Source organism: Solanum stenotomum, chromosome 7 (genome assembly GCF_019186545.1).
Source record: "Solanum stenotomum isolate F172 chromosome 7, ASM1918654v1, whole genome shotgun sequence".
NCBI classification, from domain to species: Eukaryota; Viridiplantae; Streptophyta; class Magnoliopsida; order Solanales; family Solanaceae; genus Solanum; species Solanum stenotomum.
This window is the reverse complement of record NC_064288.1, coordinates 36,656,831-36,676,830: the sequence shown is the minus strand read 5'-3', so window position 1 is coordinate 36,676,830 and position 20,000 is coordinate 36,656,831. Positions and strand designations below refer to the sequence as shown.

Here is a 20,000-nt window from a genome sequence, read left to right as displayed (position 1 = left end):
ATCCCTCTTTCATGGCCACATATCTTTTCGGCTAAGGAATGGAAAAATTTTCTCCTGTTACATGAATCCAATTTTCATTTCATCCGGGAAAAGCCATCTTTTTCTCAACAATTTCTTTGGCATTTGATCCAATAGTGTTCCGTTAGATAGGAACAGATTTGATAAATACTGATAACTCTCGAATAGAGTATTAGAACGGAAAGATCCTTTAGATAATGAACTATTGGTTCTAAGCCATCTTTAACGATTAATCAACAATTCGAAGTGCTTTTCTTGCGTAATCTTGATAAACCAGCGTTTATATATAGATGTAGAAGGATCTGTTTGGATAGTAAGAAGCCCCTTTGACATCTCTTCATCTGTAAATAATTCTCGATGTGAAAACACAGAGCCAGGGGCAGATCTTTGAATAGGAAAAAGAGTGGATCTGCAGGGTCCCAAATGAATTGGCTTATTCGAAAAAGGCCTTGAGATATATCTCGTGTCTGGTACTGCATAGTTCCACTCTGCAAGAACCTCGAATGATTCTCTTGAAGCTCATCCTCTTCATCATAAATGATTTGCTTACCCCGAAATGACCTGGACCAATAGGGAAATCCCAATTCATTGGGCCTTTTGATACAATCAAATAGAAAGCCCCAAGGGCGCCATATTCTAGGAGCCCAAACTATGTGATTGAATAAATCCTCCTGCGGGTCAAGGGCTCTTTCTCCCTTCCCTTCTTCAAACTCCGATTCATATTTTTCATAGAGAAATCTCTGATCAAGGATAGACCAAGAGCCCTTTTGCATCATATCTAAGAGATTCCTCGGTTCGGGCCGAAGAAGCAATGTCACTCGATCATTATAAAACTAACTGCAATCTTTTTCTGTCCGTGAAGATCCCACCAGAGCGCCATCTACTTCTAATAGGCCATGAACTAGATCAGAATCATTCTCAACGAGTCCATAAGAAGTGATCCCATTTTTTTAATCGGGTATGGATAAAGACCAAAGATCTTGAGCGACTGATCCAGCAGAACAACTCAAAAGATAAAGAAGTATTTATAATCTCTTCATCCTCGTTCCAATCTCGAAGTACCATTTGTACAAATAAGAACCCCCTTCATTACATGATTTCTTCTTCATATAGATAGATATAGGATCTACGGGGCAATTACTTAGAAGTACATTTTGTGCTACAGCCCTTCCTATCTGATAGAAAAGGATCCCATGATCCTGAACCGATCTTACCTGGGATCGCAAATCCCAAGTTTGTCTGTGAAGAGCGTATCTAATTGTATTAGTTTCTATAATTGATTTCTTCTGTGTAATACTAATCTATAGGACCTCATTGGTAAGTGCTACAAGATCTCGTGCATTGGAACCCATGGTTATGGACCCGAATCCGTTAGTATGGAACATTTTCTTTTCCAAGTGAAATCCCCTAGTATATGAAAGAGTGAAAAAGTGCTTTCGTTGTTGTGGAATAAGAAGCCTTCATATCTTAATGCATGTATTTAATTTATTTTGAGCTATTAGAGCGGGATCCACTTTTTGGGGAATATGAGTCGAACCAATAACAAGAATATTTCTAGTAGAATATCTTTCACAATCCCTGGAGAGATGGTTCACTAATAGACCGAGGGATAAGTCATTCGACTCATTCACATCCAGATCATGAATGTTTGGAATCCATATTATGCAAGAAGACATTGCTTTTGCTAATTCGAATTGAAGGGTGATATAAAATCGGTCTATTTCCGGCATCATATCCACAGTTAGCCCATTCATCCTAGTTAGCAGTTCCAGCTCCATATCAAGGTCATGATCGATATCGTCACTAGCATCAAGATTGTCACTATCATCAATAGCGTCACTATCATCAATATCGATCTCATCAAGAAGAAAACCTTTAGACTTGTTATCCAGGAACTTGTTCAGAAATACCGTAATGAAAGGAACATAGGAGTTTGTCGCTAGGAATTTAACCAAATAGGATCATCTAGTTCCTATAGAACCTATCACTAAAATACCCCTAGAGGGGGATAAGGCTAAGCGGAGCGAAAAGGGTTTTCAAGGAGATGGGAAATGAAAACTATTTTACCCACACGAAGTTTGTGAATAAGTGATTGTCTGATAATGAGCAAGGAATATCCGTCTTTCTGCTAAACAGAATGGATTGAACTCATAATTCATTAGATGATTTTTATGAATGTCAACTAAGTATCGTAAGTAAATTGTTCTCGGTTGTTCAATCATTTGATAACCAGAGTCATTCTTTGATAAATGATCGCTATGAGTCAGACTAAATAGAATTTGATCAATCCTATTTTCTGTCGTTAAGGTGGAGAACTAAACTAAGAATTCTCTTTCTTCATCATCAATCGAATCACTGTTCGCGACCCAAGATTCTATTTTATCAAATGATTGAACAACCGGGAGTAATTTACTAATGATACTTAGTTGACATTCATAAAAAGCATCTAATGAACTATGAGTTCAATCCATCATGTTTAGAAGAAAGACGGATATTCCTTGCTCATTATCAGACAATCACTTATTCATAAACTTCGTGTGGGGAAAATAGTTTTCATTTCCCATCTCCTGGAAAACCCTTTTTCGCTCTGCTTAGCCTTATCCCCCTCTAGGGTATTTTAGTAAAAGGTTTTATAGGAACTAGACAATCCTATTTGGTCAAATACCTAGCCACAAACTCCCATGTTTCTTTCATTACGGTATTTCTGAACAAGTTCCTGGATAATAAGTCTAAAGGTTTTCTTCTTGATGAAATTGATATTGATGATAGTGAGGATATTGATGATAGTGACAATCTTGATGCTAGTGACGATATCGATTGTGACCTTGATACGGAGCTGGAACTGCTAACTAGGATGAATGTGTTAATTGTGGATATGATGCCGGAAATAGACCCATTTTATATCACCCATCAATTCAAATTAGCAAAAGCAATGTCTCCTTGCATAATATGGATTCTCCAGCACTATGGAGATCAAATGGTTGTTCATATACCTTTATCCTTGGAGGCTCAAGTAGAGGCCCATTTACTTATGTTTTTTTGTATGAATCTTTTGTCTCCGGCTATTGGGGATCCCATTTTCGAACCAACGCAAGATATGCTTATTGGACTTTATGTATTAACGAGCGGAAATCATCAAGGTATTTGTGTAAATAGATATAATCCATATAATCGCAGAAACTATCAAAATAAAAAAAGAAGTGATAATAGTTACTAAAAGTATATGAAAGAACCCTTTTTTCGAATTCCTATGATGCAATTGGGGCTTATCGAAAGAAACGAATAAATTTAGATAGTCCTTTATGGCTCCGGTGGTGACTAGATCAATGTGTTATTGATTCAAGAGAAACTCCCATCGAAGTTCACTATGAATCTTTAGGTACTTTTTATGAGATATATGGACACTATCTAATAGTAAGAAGTATAAAAAATCCTTTTTATCTAGATTCGAACCACTGTAGGTCATATTGCTCTTTATCGAGAAATCGAAGAAGCTATACAGGGGTTTTCTCGGGCCTATTCATATTCTACCTAATTCTATGATATCGTGGGACTTCGGGGCTCTCCGGTTCAGCTAGGTCCATAGTTCCGGAATTTATACGTGAATCAAGATCGATAAAAGGAAGCTTTAAAATCACCGACTCAAACCCATTGTCGAATCCTACTCAGCGGAATATAGAGGTACTTATGGTAGAACGGGCCAATCTAGTCTTTCACAATAAAGTGATAGATGGAATTGCCATGAAACGACTTATTAGTAGATTAATAGAACACTTCGGAATGGCATATACATCACATATCCTAGATCAAGTAAAAACTTTGGGGTTCCAACAAGCTACTACTACATCCATTTCATTAGGATATGATGATCTTTTAACAATACCTTCTAAGGGATGGCTAGTTCAAGATGCTGAACAACAAAGTTTGATTTTGGAAAAACACCATCATTATGAGAATGTACACGCGGTAGAAAAATTACGTCAATCCATTAAAATATGGTATGCTACAAGTGAATATTTGCACCAAGAAATGAATCTGAATTTTAGGATGACTGGCCCTTTTAACCCAATTCATATAATGTCTTTCTCGGGAGCTCAAGGAAATGCATCTCAGGTACATCAATTAGTAGGTATGAGAGGATTAATGTCGGATCCTCAAGGACAAATGATTGATTTACCTATTCAAAGCAATTTACGCGAAGGACACTCTTTAACATAATACATCATTTCTTGCTACGGAGCCAGTAAAGGAATTGTGGATACTGATGTACAAACATCAGACGATGGATATCTCACTTGAAGACTTGTTGAAGTAGTTCAACACATTGTTGTACGTCAAATTGATTGTGGCACCGCCCTGGGTATTTCTGTGAGTCCTCAGAATGGGATAATGCCAGAAAGGATTTTTAATCAAACATTAATTGGTCGTGTATTAGCAGATGATATATACATGGGTTCACGATGTATTTCCACTAGAAACCAAGCCATTGGCATTGGACTTGTAAATCGATTCATAACCTTTCGAGCACAACCAATCTCTATTCGAACTCCCTTTACTTGTAGGAGTACATCTTGGATTTGTCGATTATGTTTGGCCGTAGTCCTACTCATGGCGACCTGGTTGAATTGGGGGAAGCTGTAGGTATTATTGCAGGTCAATCAATTGGAGAACCAGGTACTCAATTAACATTACAAACTTTTCATATAGGAGGAGTATTCACGGGGGGTACTGCAGAACATGTGCGAGCCCCATCTAATGGAAAAATAAAATTCAATGAGGACTTGGTTCATCCGACACGTACATGTCATGGGCATCCCGTCTTTCTATGTTCTATAGACTTGCATGTAACTATTGAGAGTGAAGATATTCTACATAATGTGAATATTCCACCCAAAAGTTTGTTTTTAGTTCAAAACGATCAATATGTAGAATCAAAACAAGTAATTGCTGACATTTGCGCAGGAATATCCACTTTGAATTTTAAAGAGAAGGTTCGAAAACATATTTATTCTGATTCAGGCGAAGAAATGCACTGGAGTACCAATGTCTATCATGCACCCGAATTTACATATGGTAATGTTCATCTATTACCAAAAACAAGTCATTTATGGATATTATTAGGAGGGTCATGCAGGTCCAGTCTAGTCTACCTTTCGATCCACAAGGATCAGGATCAAATGAATGTGCATTCTCTTTCTGGCAAGCGAAGATATACTTCCAACCTCTAAGTAACCAATGATTAGGCGAGTCAGAAATTGATTATTCAGACCTTAATCGAATCATATGTACTACTAGTCAGTATAATCTCGTATATTTGCTTATTCTTCATGGGAATTTTGATTTATTGTCAAAAAGGCAAAGAAATAAATTCATCATTCCACTACACTCGATTCAAGAACTCGAGAATGAACTAATGCCCTATTCAGGTATCTCGATTTAAATCCCCACAAATGGTATTTTCCGTCGAAATAGTATTCTTGCTTATTTCGATGATCCTCGATACAGAAGAAAGAGTTCGGGCATTATTAAATATGGGACTATAGAAACGCATTCAGTCATCAAAAAAGAGGATTTGATTGAGTATCGAGGAGTCAAGGAATTTAGGCCAAAATACCAAATGAAAGTAGATCGATTTTTTTTCATTCCTGAAGAGGTGCATATCTTGCCCGGATCTTCTTCCATAATGGTATTGAACAATAGTATCATTGGGGTCGATACACAAATCACCTTAAATATAAGAAGTCGAGTCGGTGGGTTGGTCCGGGTGGAGAGAAAAAAATGAATTGAACTAAAAATCTTTTCTGGAGTTATCCATTTTCCTGGAGAGACGGATAAGATGTCCAGACATACCGGCGTTTTGATACCACCAGGAACATGAAAAAGAAATTCCAAGATATACAAAAAAGTTAAAAATTGAATCTATGTCCAATGAATTACACCTAGTAAGAAAAGGTTCTTTGTTTTAGTTCCACCGGATCCATTGCAGGAAAGGGATAATGTGCAACTATGAATTGTCAATTATATCCTTTATGGAAATGGCAAACCGATTCGAGGAATTTCTGACACAAGTATTCAATTTCGGACTTGTTTAGTATTGAATTGGAACCAAGACAAAAAAAGTTCTTCTTGCGAAGAAGCTCGTGCTTCTTTTGTTGAAATAAGGACAAATGGTTTGATTCGACATTTCCTAAGAATCAACTTAGTGAAATCCCCTATTTCGTATATCGAAAAAGGAATGATCCCTCGGGGTTAGGATTGTTCTCTGATAATGGATCAGATTGTACCAATATCAACCCCTTTACTACCATTTATTCCTATTCCAAGGCAAAAATTAAACAATCTCTTAACCAACGTCAAGGAACTATTCATACATTGTTGAATAGAAATAAGGAATGTTAGTCGTTGATAATTTTGTCAGCAGCCAATTGTTCTCGAATGGAGCCATTCAAAGATGTAAAATATCACAGTGTGATAAAAGAATCAATTAAAAAAGATCCCCTAATTCTTGTTAGGAATTCATTGGGGCCTTTAGGAACATGCCTTCCAATTGAGAATTTTTATTCATATTACCATTTAATAACTCATAATCAGATCTCAGTAACTAAATATTTGCAACTTGACAATTTAAAACAGACTTTTCAAGTGATTAAATTAAAATATTATTTAATGGATGAAAATGGAAAAAATTTTAATCCCGATCCATGCCGTAACTTTATTTTAAATCCATTCAATTTGAATTGGTCTTTTCTCCATCACAATTATTGTGCAGAGAGATCTAAAATAATTAGTCTTGGACAGTTTATTTGTGAAAATGTATGTATAGCCAAAAATGGACCGCCCCTCAAATCGGGTCAAGTTATACTTGTTCAAGTTGACTCGATAGTGATACGATCAGCTAAGCCTTATTTGGCCACCCCCGGAGCAACTGTTCATGGCCATTATGGGGAAACCCTTTACGAAGGAGATACATTAGTTACATCTATATATGAAAATTCGAGATCTGGTGATATAACACAGGGTCTTCCAAAAGTAGAATAGGTCTTAGAAGTGCGTTCGATTGATTCAATATCCATGAATCTAGAAAAGAGGATTGAGAGTTGGAACAAATGTATACCAAGAATTCTTGAAATTCATTGGGGATTCTTGATTGGTGCTAAGTTAACTATAGCGCAAAGCCGAATCTCTTAGGTTAATAAAATCCAACAGGTTTATCGCTCCCAAAGGGTGCAGATTCATAAAAGGCATATAGAAATTATTGTTCGTCAAATAACATCAAATGTGTTGATTTCAGAAGATGGAATGTCTAATGTTTTTTCACCCGGAGAACTTATTGGATTGTTGCAAGCAGAACGAATGGGGTGCGCTTTGGAAGAAGCGATCTATTACCGAGTCGTCTTATTGGGAATAACAAGAGCATCTCTGAATATTACAAGGTTCATATTTGAAGCAAGTTTTCAAGAAACTGCTCGAGTTTTAGAAAAAGCGGCTCTCCGGGGTCGAATCGATCGTATGAAAGGCCTGAAAGAGAACGTTGTTTTGGGGTGGGGGGGTGATACCCGTTGGTACCGAATTCAAGGGATTAGTGCACCCTTCAAAACAACATAACAACATTCCTTTGGAAACAAAAAAAACGAATCTATTCGAGGGGGAGATGAGAGATATTTTGTTCCACCACAGAAAATTATTTGATTCTTGTCTTTCAAAAAAATTCCACGACATACCAAAACAATCATTTATAGGATTTAATAATTCCTAACAAAGGATTCATCTCTTTCTCTATCTACATTTGGTATGGTTATTTGCTTTGGTAATAAAAAGAATAATGAATAGAAAAGAATAATGGTTTGGGTCGTGTATCTATGTCCAATCTACAGTAGAAGAGAAGGTTCCATCGTAACAATTATTTATTTCAGTTTAGGGTTCCTCATCTCTTTCTTTTTTTGAAAAAGAACATAAGAAAGGGGGGAGGTTGTGGGGAGAAATGACAAGAAGATATTGGAATATAAATTTGGAAGAGATGATGGAGGCAGGAGTTCATTTTGGTCATGGTACTAGGAAATGGAATCCTAAAATGGCGCCTTATATCTCTGCAAAGCGTAAGGGTATTCATATTACAAATCTTACTAGAACTGCTCGTTTTTTACCAGAAGCTTGTGATTTAGTTTTTGACGCATCAAGTAGGGGAAAACAATTCTTAATTGTTGGTACCAAAAATAAAGCAGTTGATTCAGTAGAGTGGGCTGCAATAAGGGCTCGGTGTCGACAACATCTTCACCATCTAAAGTAACGATGAGTCGAAGAACAGCATGCATTGATAGGTGTTGAGGCCCTATATTGACTATCATGAGGTCTTTTCTTGTAGTTGGTGCAGTCATAAGTTTTTTAACGATTCATTCTTCCATGAATTACTGAAAGTTAAAAGAAGTTCATCAAAATTTAATTGAAACATATAAGTGAAAATAAATAACTCTTCAAATTAACTAGTTTTTGTCTCTCGAATGTCCAACTGATTAATTAATTCTTTATAACGTACTCTATATTTTTTTGACAAATAAGCTAGCAGTCATTGACGTTTTCCCAAAATTTTCTTCAAACTTCTCTGAGATAAATAGTCTTTTTTGTGCAATTCTAAATGTGAAGTAAGTCTCAGTTTCTTATTGGTGAAATTGAATACTTGAAATTCAACAAATCCTTTCTTTTCTTCTTGAAAAATAACTGAAATGACAAAAAAAATTACCATAAATGAATTTTCCCTTTCTTTGTTTTACAGATATGGATTTTTTCGAATTTTATTGATCAGTAATAATAATGCCAGTAATTTGAATGTGGTATATAGACTTAATTTCTTTATGAACCTCTAATTTTAGCAATTCCAATAAATTAATCAAATTTGAAATTTGATTCAGATAGGAATCCAAAAAGGTGGTAGGTACGTATTTTTCAGTCACAAAAGCGAATAATTGTAACCTAAAATGAAGAAGATTTTGTTGATTCATTTCTAGATATAATCAATACCTTATTTTATTGATTTAGTATTGTCTACTCGAATTAGATTCGAATGAGATGTAAAACAAGGCATGTTTATATTTGTTTGCTTTCAGATACTCTATACGAGACAGGGTATATAGTACTATCAATTAATTTTCAATCGTGGATACATATGTATCCTTAAGATACTGAAACGGCTACCATTATTGGTATCAAACCAATAACGATTCATACAAGCTAAATCTTCTAAACGATAATTAGGCCAAAGAAAGAACTTAAATTTAATTAATTCATTTTTATCTTTATAAAGGGGTTTCCATTCACCCAAAAATTGACTCCAGTTTTTTACATTGGTTTCGTTGCAACATACTGAATTTCTATCGACGACATTCCAATTCAAAGAATTAAAAAAACTTTGAATTCTCAATTCTCTACGACGTCTAGACCATAAAATATTTTCAGGAACAAGCAAATCAAAATGAGTTTTTTCTGTATTTATTCTTTGAGTTTGAGATTGTAGAATGAATTCGTCAAAATTCTTTTTATCAACATATCTTTGTTCTCGGTATCTTTGATTAGTTTGGTGTTTACTTTTATGAATCAATGAAATACCTATGGTTTGATACATAATAAATTGTGCATTATGTTTTACAGACAACCGAATAGGTTCGGGATCGTCTAAAGGGTGTTCTAGTGCGTTGTAGATTCTTATCCAAGACTTGTATCATTTGATGATGCCATGTGAATCGCTAGAAACATGTGAAATGTATGGCTAACCCAATAATGAAACTTTCGTAAGGGGACTGAAGCAGGCAACCATGAGACAAAAGATCTTCTTTCTAAAGAGATTCGATTCGGAACTCTTATATGTCCAAGGTTCAATATTGAAATAATTTCAGAGGTTTTCCCTGACTTTGTCCGTATCAACAAACAATTTGAAATACCTCGACTTTTTTAGAACAGGTCCGAGTCAAATAGCAATGATTCGAAGCACTTCTTTTTACATTATTTTGAAAACCCAAGGACTCAATCATATGGATATGTAAAATACAGAATTTCCAATCCTAGCAGGAAAGGGAGGGAAACAGATACTCAATTTAAAGTGAGTAAACAGAATTCCATACTCGATCTCATACATACATATAGAATTCTGCAGAAAGTCATATTCGATGAAAGTCGTATGTACGACTTGGAGAGAGATCTTTCATATCTTTCGAGATCCACCCTACAATATGGGGTTAAAAATCCAAAATAAGTGATTTTAGCCCTTATAAAAAGAAAACTGATTCTTGAACCCCTTTCACGCTCATGTCACGTCGAGGTACTGCAAAAAAATTAGCAAAATCCAATCTAATTTATCGTAATTGATTAGTTAATATGTTGGTTAATCCTATTTTGAAACACGGAAAAAAATATTGGCTTATCAAATTATTTATCGAGCCGTTAAAAAGATTCAACAAAAGATAGAAACAAAACCACTATTCATTTTACATCAAGCAATACGTGGAGTAACTCCCAATATAACAGTAAAAGTAAGACGTGTAGGTGGATCGACTCATCAAGTTCCCATTGAAATACGATCCACACAAGGAAAAGAACTTGCCATTCGTTGGTTATTAGAGGTATCCTGAAAACGTCCGAGTTGAAATATGGCTTTCAAATTAAGTTTTGAATTAGTGGATGCTGCCAAAGGGAGTGGCGATGAGATACGCAAAAAGGAAGAGACTTATAGAATGGAAGAGGCAAATAGTGCTTTTGCACATTTTCGTTAATCCATGAACAGGATCTATACATCTCGATCGGAAAAGAATCAAGAGAAAAAGAAAGAATCGGAATTGATCGATAGATTTCTCAAAACAAACGAAAAGGAAACGAAAGATTGAACATAAATCATGGATCAACTAAGCCCTCTCAGGGACTTTCTTAAAGAGGAACCTCATGTAAATACCATGGAATAAGGTTTGATCCTATTCATGGAGATTCCGTAACTATTCCAAAAATGGAAAGTTCGACACAATTGGTATTTTTTTTTGGAAATTGGAAGCAGCTACTAATTCATGAATGTCGCATACTTGTTAACTTGTAAGCAGTTACTCTAGGGATATCTTCAAAAAAGATTTTCAGTTCAATTCGTTTCTTTTTTCTATCCACCCAGACCAAACCACCGACTCGGATTCTTAGATTTAAGGTGATTTGTGTATCGACCCCAACGATACTATTGTTCCGTACCATTATGGAAGAAGATCCGGGCAAGATATGCACCTCTTCAGGAATGAAAAAAATCGATCTACTTTCATTTGGTATTTTGGCCTAAATTCCTTGATTCCTCAATACTCAATCAAATCCTCTTTTTTAATGACTGAATGTGTTTCTATAGTCCAATATTTAATAATGCCCGAACTCTTTCTTCTGTATCGAGGATCATCGAAATAACCAAGAATACTATTTCGACGAAAAATACCATTTACGGGGATTTCAATCGAGATACGTGAACAGGGCATTAGTTCATTCTCGAGTTCTTGAACGAGTGTAGTGGAATGATGAATTTATTTCTTCACCTTTTTGACAATAAATTAGAATTCCCATGAAGAATAGGCGAATATACGAGATTATATTGACCAGTACATATGATTAGATTAAGGTCTGAATAATCAGGAATCCTATCTTCTTTTTTACCATAAAAATCTGAACTACCTGATCATTGGTTACTGAGAGGTTATAACTATATCTTCGCTTGCCAGAAAGAGAATGCGCATTCATTTGATCTTGATCCTTGTGGATCGAAAGGCAGACTAGACTAGACCTGCACGGCCCTCCTAATAATATCCATAAATGACTTGTTTTTGGTAATAAATGAACATTACCAAATGTAAATTTGGGTGCATGATAGACATCGGTACTCCAGTGCATTTCTCCGTCTGAATTAGAATAAATATGTTTTTGAACCTTCTCTTTAAAATTCAAAGTAGATATTCCTGACCGAATCTCAGCAATTACTAGTTCTGATTCTACATATTGATCGTTTTGAACTAAAAGCAAACTTTTGGGTGGAATATTCACATTATGTAGAATATCTTCACTCTCAATAGTTGCATACAAGTCTATAGAACATAGAAAGGTGGGATGCCCACGATGTGTACATGTCGGATGAACCAAGTCCTCATTGAATTTTATTTTTCCATTAGATGGGGATCACACATGTTCTGCAGTATCCCCCGTGAATACTCCTCCGGTATGAAAAGTTCGTAATGTTAATTGAGTATCCAATTCTCCAATCTATGGACCTGCAATAAAACCTACAGCTTCCCCCAATTCAACCAGGTCTCCATGAGTAGGACTACGTCCATAACATAATCGACAAATCCAAGATGTACTCCTACAAGTAAAGGGAGTTCCAATAGAGATTGGTTGTGCCTGAAAGGTTATGAATCGATTTACAAGTCCAATGTTAATGGCTTGGTTTCTAGTGGCAATACATCATGAACCCATGTATATATCATCTGCTAATACACGGCCAATTAATGTTTGAATAAAAATCCTTTCCGGCATTATCCCATTCTGAGGACTCACAGAAATACCTCGGGCGGTGCCACAGTCCGTTCGACGTCCAACAATGTGTTGAACTACTTCAACAAGTCTACGAGTGAAATATCTAGCGTCTGATGTTCGTACAACAATATCCACAACTCTTTTATGGGCTCCGTAGCAAGAAATGATGTATTTTGTTAAAGAGAGTCCTTCGCGTAAATTGCTTTGAATAGGTAAATCAATCATTTGTCCTTGAGAATCCGACATTAATCCTCTCATACCTACTAATTGATGTACCTGAGATGCATTTCCTCGAGCTCCCGAGAAAGACATTATATGAATTGGGTTAAAAGGGCCAGTCATCCTAAAATTCAGATTCATTTCTTGGCGCAAATATTCATTTGTTGCATACCATATTTCAATGGATTGACGTAATTTTTCTACCGCATGACATTCCCATAATGATGGTGTTTTTCCAAAATCAAACTTTGTTGTTCAGCATCTTGAACTAGCCATCCCTTAGAAGGTATTGTTAAAAGATCATCAATTCCTAATGAAATGGATGTAGTAGTAGCTTGTTGGAACCCCAGAGTTTTTACTTGATCCAGGATATGTGATGTATATGCCATTCTGAAGTGTTCTGTTAATCTACTAATATGTCGTTTCATGGCAGTTCCATCTATCGCTTTATTATGAAAGACCAGATTGGCCCGTTCTGCCATAAGTACCTCTATATTCCGCTAAGTAGGATTCGACAATGGGTTTGAGTTGGTGATTGTAAAACTTTCTTTTATCGATCTTGATTCGCATATAAATTTCAGAACTATGGACCTAGCTGAACCGGAGAGCCCCGAAGTCCCATGGTATCATAGAATTAGGTAGCATATGAATAGGCCCGAGAAAACCCTTGTATAGCTTCTTCGATTTCTCGATAAAGAGCAATATGACCAACAGTGGTTCGAATGTATATAAAATGGAATTTTTTTTAGACTTCTTACTATTAGATAGTGTCTATGAATCTCATAAAAAGTACCTAAAGATTCATAGTGAACTTCGATGGGAGTTTCTCTTGAAGAAATAACATGTTGATCTAGTCACCACCGGAGCCACAAAGGACTATCTAAATTGATTTGTTTCTGCCGATAAGCCCCAATTGCATCATAGGAATTCGAAAAAGGGGTTCTTTCATATACTTATAGTAACTATTGTCACTTCTTTTTTTATTTTGATAGTTTCTGCGATTACATGGATTATATTTATTTACAAAAATACCTCGATGATTTTGCTCGTTAATACGTAGAGTCCAATAAGCATATCTTGCGTTGGTACGGAAATAGGATCCCCAATAGCCAGAGACAAAAGACTCATATGAGAAAACATAAGTAAACGGGCCTCTAATTGAGCCTCCAAGGATAAAGGTACATGAATAGCCATTTGATCTCCATCAAAATTGACATTGAATCCCTTTGTCACGCCCCGAGCTACCCCCAAGACGCGGACACGGGACCTAGGACCACAAGTGATCCCAAGCTAACCCTGCTGGCATGATCATGAGCATACTAAAGAAAATAAACTGATGCGGAAGCTAATTCATAAATAAATCTGAAAAAATGGGGAATACCCATATACTATAACTGAATATATCAAATCTGAGAGTTTAATACAAAAGAAATATCAAACTCAAAACACTAAGCTGAATCTAACTATGTCTGAAATAAGCCTCTAAACTGACTAGAAGTGTTGGGACATGCCCCAGCTAAGTCTAGAAAATCTGAAATTAAAAGACTGAAAACTGAAAGATGACATGACTATTGTCCTCGAAGAATGAGGCCTCACCACTTATGCTGCTGAACTGGAGATCGGGAATCGATCTAAGCGTGATCTGGATACTGAGAACCTGAACCTACATCACGAGAAGATGTAGCGCACGTATGCGTCAGTACTTGAAGGGTACTGAGCATGCAGGATAGAGTAAAGCTGAAATAACATATAACTGAACAAAGCAATGAAGCAATGAAATAATCTGAACATGGTATAGATACTGAAAATACTGAATACTAAGCTAACTGATGCAATGACCAAATTTATAACATGCTGAGACTGAATACTGACTGTACTGAAATATGGTCAATGCAATAGAGTCTGACTGAACTGTGGGAGCTACTAATAACCGACATAAAACCACATGAGCTAAATGTGGAGTCCGATGTATACGCCCCATCGAGAGGACCCAATATACCCTGCCAGAGGTATAGAGGCATGCTGGCGTGATCACTAAACTGATGTTGCCCACAGAGGGGACTTACACCTACGTGGCTCGTAGTTCTGGGACTATATGGGTACGCTGAAACCCTAGTCCAACTCGGTATTATGCTACTCCCAATGAATTAAGTGATTAACTGGTTATGACTGAATTTCTGTAAATACTGGATAGCTCGAAACTGAACATGCAAACTGAGAATGCAACAATTAATCTGATAATGATGCATTCATAAACTGAGGCATGTATAACTGAATATATTATGACTGAAATACTGAATAGCTTAAAATACTGACATGTAAATACTCATACTTGAAAACTCCTTTTTAGAAAACAATACTCTGATCATTGATGACTTGGGAAGTCATACTGCATAAACATTGATGGTATATCTAGATACCATACTATTCATACATTGATGACCTACTCAATTGTCATACTAATCATGTATTAGAAGCTCTTTCTCAAAACTCATCTTAACTTTCTCAAAAACTCAATTTAAAACTCAAGTGTTGTCTTAAAGAAAAGCTTCTCATGATTTATAACTCAAAATAGGGTTTATGCTGAAATATACTGATAATGTGGCATAAAACTGGAGCACGTATATCTGAATAACTGAAATATCTGACCTAGCATGTGTAATTCAAGAACTAATGAACTACATAGCTAGGGTTCTGAAATTTATGCGATAAACTGAGCAATAACATGATAATCTGATTTGGAACATTTAAATAACTAATTCACGATGATCTGCTGTAATTCTAGAAACCCTAGGTCTGTTCATAATCATGGAATCAAGAATCTGACTGAATTCTAGGGACCTAATGGGTGAAAGGAACCCACTAGTGAAATCCCACATACCTGGTGACGAATTCCACGGAGAAATCTTTCGATTTCGGGGCTGGAACTGATGGAACCTTGTTGCGTTCTTGAACTAGGGTTCTTGACTTATTTTCTCCTTTTAGCGTTCTAATTCTTCTAAGTTTGATTAATGATTTGACTTAGGTAAGTTCTGGTTATGTTTCTAGGCTTAAACTAATTAAACCTCCTGATTTAGGGTCTAAACGACATATCTTAGGGGTTAAACGAAATAGAAAAAGACCAAAAGACCCTTGAATTAGCTGCTGTCGGAGTGACTGACGGACTGGACTGACGGTCCGTCAATCAATCGACGGTCCGTCGATTGGGTTCGTAGGTCGAGTCTGCCCGACAAGGCTTCACTAAAATGGGAATAATGTTTTACTCGGAGGTCAGAATTTAGCAAACTCGGTGGCGTTGGAAAGATAATTAAATTATCTATCTAACCATAGGTCATGGGGCACCTAATTCCTTTTTTGCTAAAAGTTATGACCATCTGAAGTTGGCCTATCAGAATTTTCAGCTAACTGGCTGTTGACCCTAAATTACGGTTAGACCTACGGACCGTGGATCGATTGACGGTCTGTGCTGGTCAACCATCAATCGGGACTGAAGTTGGGCTTTTGGGGCATCAGTCGACGGACACGAACTACAGTCCGTGACCTGACTTACGGACCGTAAGTTCGGCCGTGGGTCAACACTTAGCCAAATTTTCTGACTGAGTTCTGGGAAAGTTTTCTGCCACGAACCATGAACCTGCAGGATGGACCGTGAGTCCATCTACGGTCCGTGGATGGTGTCGTGAGTGCCACCTGCAACACCATAAATCTGCAATCTGGTCTATTTTCAGATACGGGGTGTTACACCCTTGCAAACTAATGGATGTAAAGAAATAGTGTGCCCCTCCACTAAAATGGGCTGGAATGCCTGTATGTCTAATCTATGCAGCGTAGGTGCTCTATTCAGCAATTCAGGGTGTCCCTGCATAACTTGTTGAAGGATTTCCCATACAATCGGCTCTTTTACTCGAATTTACTCTTAGCAACTCCTATGTTCGAAGCAAGATGTTATCTAATTAGACCACGAATTACAAATGTCTGGAAAATTTCTATTGCTATTTCACAAGGCAATCCACATAGATGTAATGAAAGTGAAGGACCCACGACAATGACAGAACGTCCTGAATAATCGACTCGTTTACCAAGCAGAGTCTCACGAAATCTTCCCTCTTTGCCTTCAATTACATCAGAAAATGACTTGTAAACTTTATTATGACCGTCCCTCATTGGTTGTCCCCGGATTCCATTATCAAGAAGTGTATCCACGGCTTCTTGTACTAATTTCTCCTGACACATTACTAATTCTCCTGGCGTAGATCTACTTGTTGTTAATAGATCGGTAAGGGTATTGTTCTGATAGATAACTCTTCTATAGAGATCATTAATATCTCATCTCATTATTTTACTCTTATCTATCTGAATGATCGATCTCAACTCAAGAGGAAGAACTGGTAATAGACACAAAACCATCTATTTTGATTCTATATTTGTTCGAATAAAATTCTTAGCCAATTCCACGCATCTAACCAAAAAGCCCTTTCTTCTTCCAACTTTTCGATCTTCCCATTCATTCCCTGTGTGCCCTTCTTCCCCCAATTATTCCCATTCTACCAACTAATTCTCTATAATAATTTGTAAATCTAGATCGGCTAATTGTTCTCGGAAAGCACCTGTGCCAGTAGAGATTTCTCGATTGCGAAATGTATCAAAACCAACCCTAGGTAGTAAAAAAAGTGGGATGTTGTATTTCCAAGAATGGATTTCATATTCGAATAAACCTTGTAATGGTAAGAAAGTGGGCTTTTTAGTTATGGGCCTAGCAAAAGAAAAATTGGGATAGGATTCTATAGGATCTCCCCCCTTTCAAAATCGGACATGAAAGTTTCCTTTCATCCAGCTCAAGTAGGTACACCAAATAAGGAAAGGAGTTCTCGTCTTCAAACTCTATAAAATCCCAAAATAAAAAGGTATACTCCTTACTCAAGTTCCCAGTGAAGACGAAACAAGATTTCAGTGATTCCGTCTTCTATTAATTCTTTATTCAAATTCAATTCCAACAAATAAAATAGAAAATTCTTGAGTAGTCTACTTCCCTTTGAATGATAAATCCCTTAACTCTTAATAATTAAAGGAATACCTTGGAACCCATAAGGGATTTACTTGTCTATATATTGTTCCATTCGATCGTTTAGGTCCCGACTTCACCTGCCCTTAAAGTCTATACGTGATAGATAGACTCCTGGAACCATGACATATTTGCTTACTTAAACATAATTTCTTTCCACGAAAAGAAGAGAAATGGTTCATTACACAAAATAAAAAGCTTTTGTTACGAGGTACAAATAGAAATTCCTCTTTATTTGATATGTTACGAAATCGACCATAGATCAATTCCCTTTTTATTTGGGAGTATTAACTACACCCCAATTCTGAGTTTCATGTTACTCTTTCCAAGTGACATGTCAGGTCTAGGGCATCCCAATTGGATTGACTGGGATGACAGTTTCTCCTTCCGAGTTTGTAAAATAAGAATTTCGATCAAATCACAAATCGCAGTATACTAGGCCTTCTAATTCTTTAAGAGGTTTATCTAAAAGATTCGCAATATAACTAGGAAGACGTTTTAAAAACCACACATAGGTTACTGGGCATGCGAGTTTGATATAGCCCATTTGATACCTTTGTATCCGACAATCAACAAATTCGACTCCGCATTGTTCACAAAATTTTGGGTCTTCTTTTTCATCTCCGATTACTCGATAATTTCCACAAGCACAAATTCCGCTTTTTATAGGACCAAAAATTCTTTCACAAAATAATCCATCTTTTTCCGGTTTATTTGTTTTGTAATGAAAAGTATAGGTTTTTGTTACCTCTCTAACTATCTCTCCACTAGGCAAGATTTTTGTAGCCCAAGCACTTATTCGTTGAGGAGAAACCGATCCAATTCGGAGTTGTTGATGTTTAGATCGATCAATCATAAAAGAAAAATTATTATTCATTTTGATTAAGCTTCCTTCCTATTAATTAGGAAGTTCTTCTCATATACAAGGAAATGATTCAATTCCAGAGCTAAAGATCATAGTTCTTGAACGAGCAATCAAAAAGATTCTGGAGCATCTTCGAGATTAGGTATTGTTCCCCCAATGATTGTAGTACCAAGTACTTCCTGGCAAGCTTTAATAAGATCTGATTTATAAGTAAGCATCACTTGTAAAATATGAGCAACTGCTATCCTATTTACTTCTCATATCCCAGTCGGTTGATTTCTGTTCATATAATGCATACAACTCTGGTTGTTGGTTGGGCCAGTTCAATGGCTCTGTACGAATTAGCGGTTTTTGATCTTGTTCTTGATCCAATGTGGAGACAAGGTATGTTCATTATACCCTTCATGACTCGTTTAGGAATAACCAATTCATGGGGTGGTTGGAGTATCACAGGGGGGACTATAACGAATCCAGGTATTTGGAGTTACGAAGGTGTAGCGGGAGCACATATTGTGTTTTCTGGCTTATGCTTTTTGGCAGCTATCTGGCATTGGGTGTATTGGGATCTAGAAATATTTTGTGATGAACGTACAGGAAAACCCTCTTTGGATTTGCCAAAGATTTTTGGAATTCATTTATTTCTCTCAGGGGTGGCTTGCTTTGGTTTTGGTGCATTTCATGTAACAGGCTTGTATGGTCCCGGAATATGGGTGTCCGATCCTTATGGACTAACGGGAAAAGCACAACCTGTAAATCCAGCGTGGGGCTTGGAAGGTTTTGATCCGTTTGTTCCAGGAGGAATAGCCTCTCATCATATTGCAGCAGGAACATTGGGCATATTTGCGGGCCTATTCCATCTTAGCGTCTGTCCTCCACAACGTCTATACAAAGGATTGCAATGGGAAATATTGAAACCGTCATTTCCAGTAGTATCGTTGCTGTCTTTTTTGTAGCTTTTGTTGTTGCTGGAACTATGTGGTATGGTTCGACAACTACCCCGATTGAATTATGTGGGCCCACTCATTATCAATGGGATTAGGGTTACTTCCAGCAAGAAATATATTGAAGAGTTAGTGCTGGGATAGCAGAAAATCAAAGTTTATCAGAAGCCTGGTCTAAAATTCCTGAAAAATTAGCTTTTTATGATTACATCGACAATAATCCAGCAAAAGGAGGATTATTCAGAGCAGGTTCAATGGATAACGGGGATGGAATAGCGGTTGGATGGTTAGGACACCCTATCTTTAGAGATAAGGAATGGCGTGAACTTTTTGTACGTCGTATGCCTACTTTTTTTGA

At 36.7% G+C, this 20,000-nt stretch overlaps 2 protein-coding genes and 4 pseudogenes across 2 annotated transcripts; 2 read left to right on the top strand and 4 right to left on the bottom strand.

The window, feature by feature from the left end:
• Positions 1-251: 251 nt before the first annotated feature.
• Positions 252-794, bottom strand: LOC125869872 (protein Ycf2-like). The gene has a single exon (XM_049550280.1). It carries the CDS (start codon positions 792-794, stop codon positions 252-254), a length of 543 nt encoding a protein of 180 aa, XP_049406237.1.
• Positions 795-1,478: 684 nt separating this feature from the next.
• LOC125869871 (protein Ycf2-like) lies at positions 1,479-3,670 on the bottom strand. Its single transcript, XM_049550279.1, has 2 exons — positions 3,667-3,670; positions 1,479-1,957 (listed from the first exon to the last, which is right to left on the bottom strand). The coding sequence occupies exons 1-2, from the start codon at positions 3,668-3,670 to the stop codon at positions 1,479-1,481; spliced, it is 483 nt and encodes a 160-aa protein (XP_049406236.1).
• A 35-nt stretch (positions 3,671-3,705) lies between these two features.
• On the top strand, positions 3,706-7,774 carry LOC125869870 (DNA-directed RNA polymerase subunit beta''-like; annotated as a pseudogene).
• Positions 7,775-11,061: 3,287 nt separating this feature from the next.
• On the bottom strand, positions 11,062-13,262 carry LOC125869869 (DNA-directed RNA polymerase subunit beta''-like; annotated as a pseudogene).
• Positions 13,263-13,794: 532 nt separating this feature from the next.
• On the bottom strand, positions 13,795-18,457 carry LOC125869868 (DNA-directed RNA polymerase subunit beta'-like; annotated as a pseudogene).
• Positions 18,458-18,964: 507 nt separating this feature from the next.
• The window catches only part of LOC125869867 (photosystem II CP47 reaction center protein-like), a 1,674-nt pseudogene continuing 638 nt past the window's right edge, over positions 18,965-20,000 (top strand).

Coding starts and splice junctions, on each gene's coding strand:
- LOC125869872 (XM_049550280.1), bottom strand. CDS start 794: ATGATGCAAAAGGGCTCTTGGTCTATCCTTGATCAGAGATTTCTCTAT.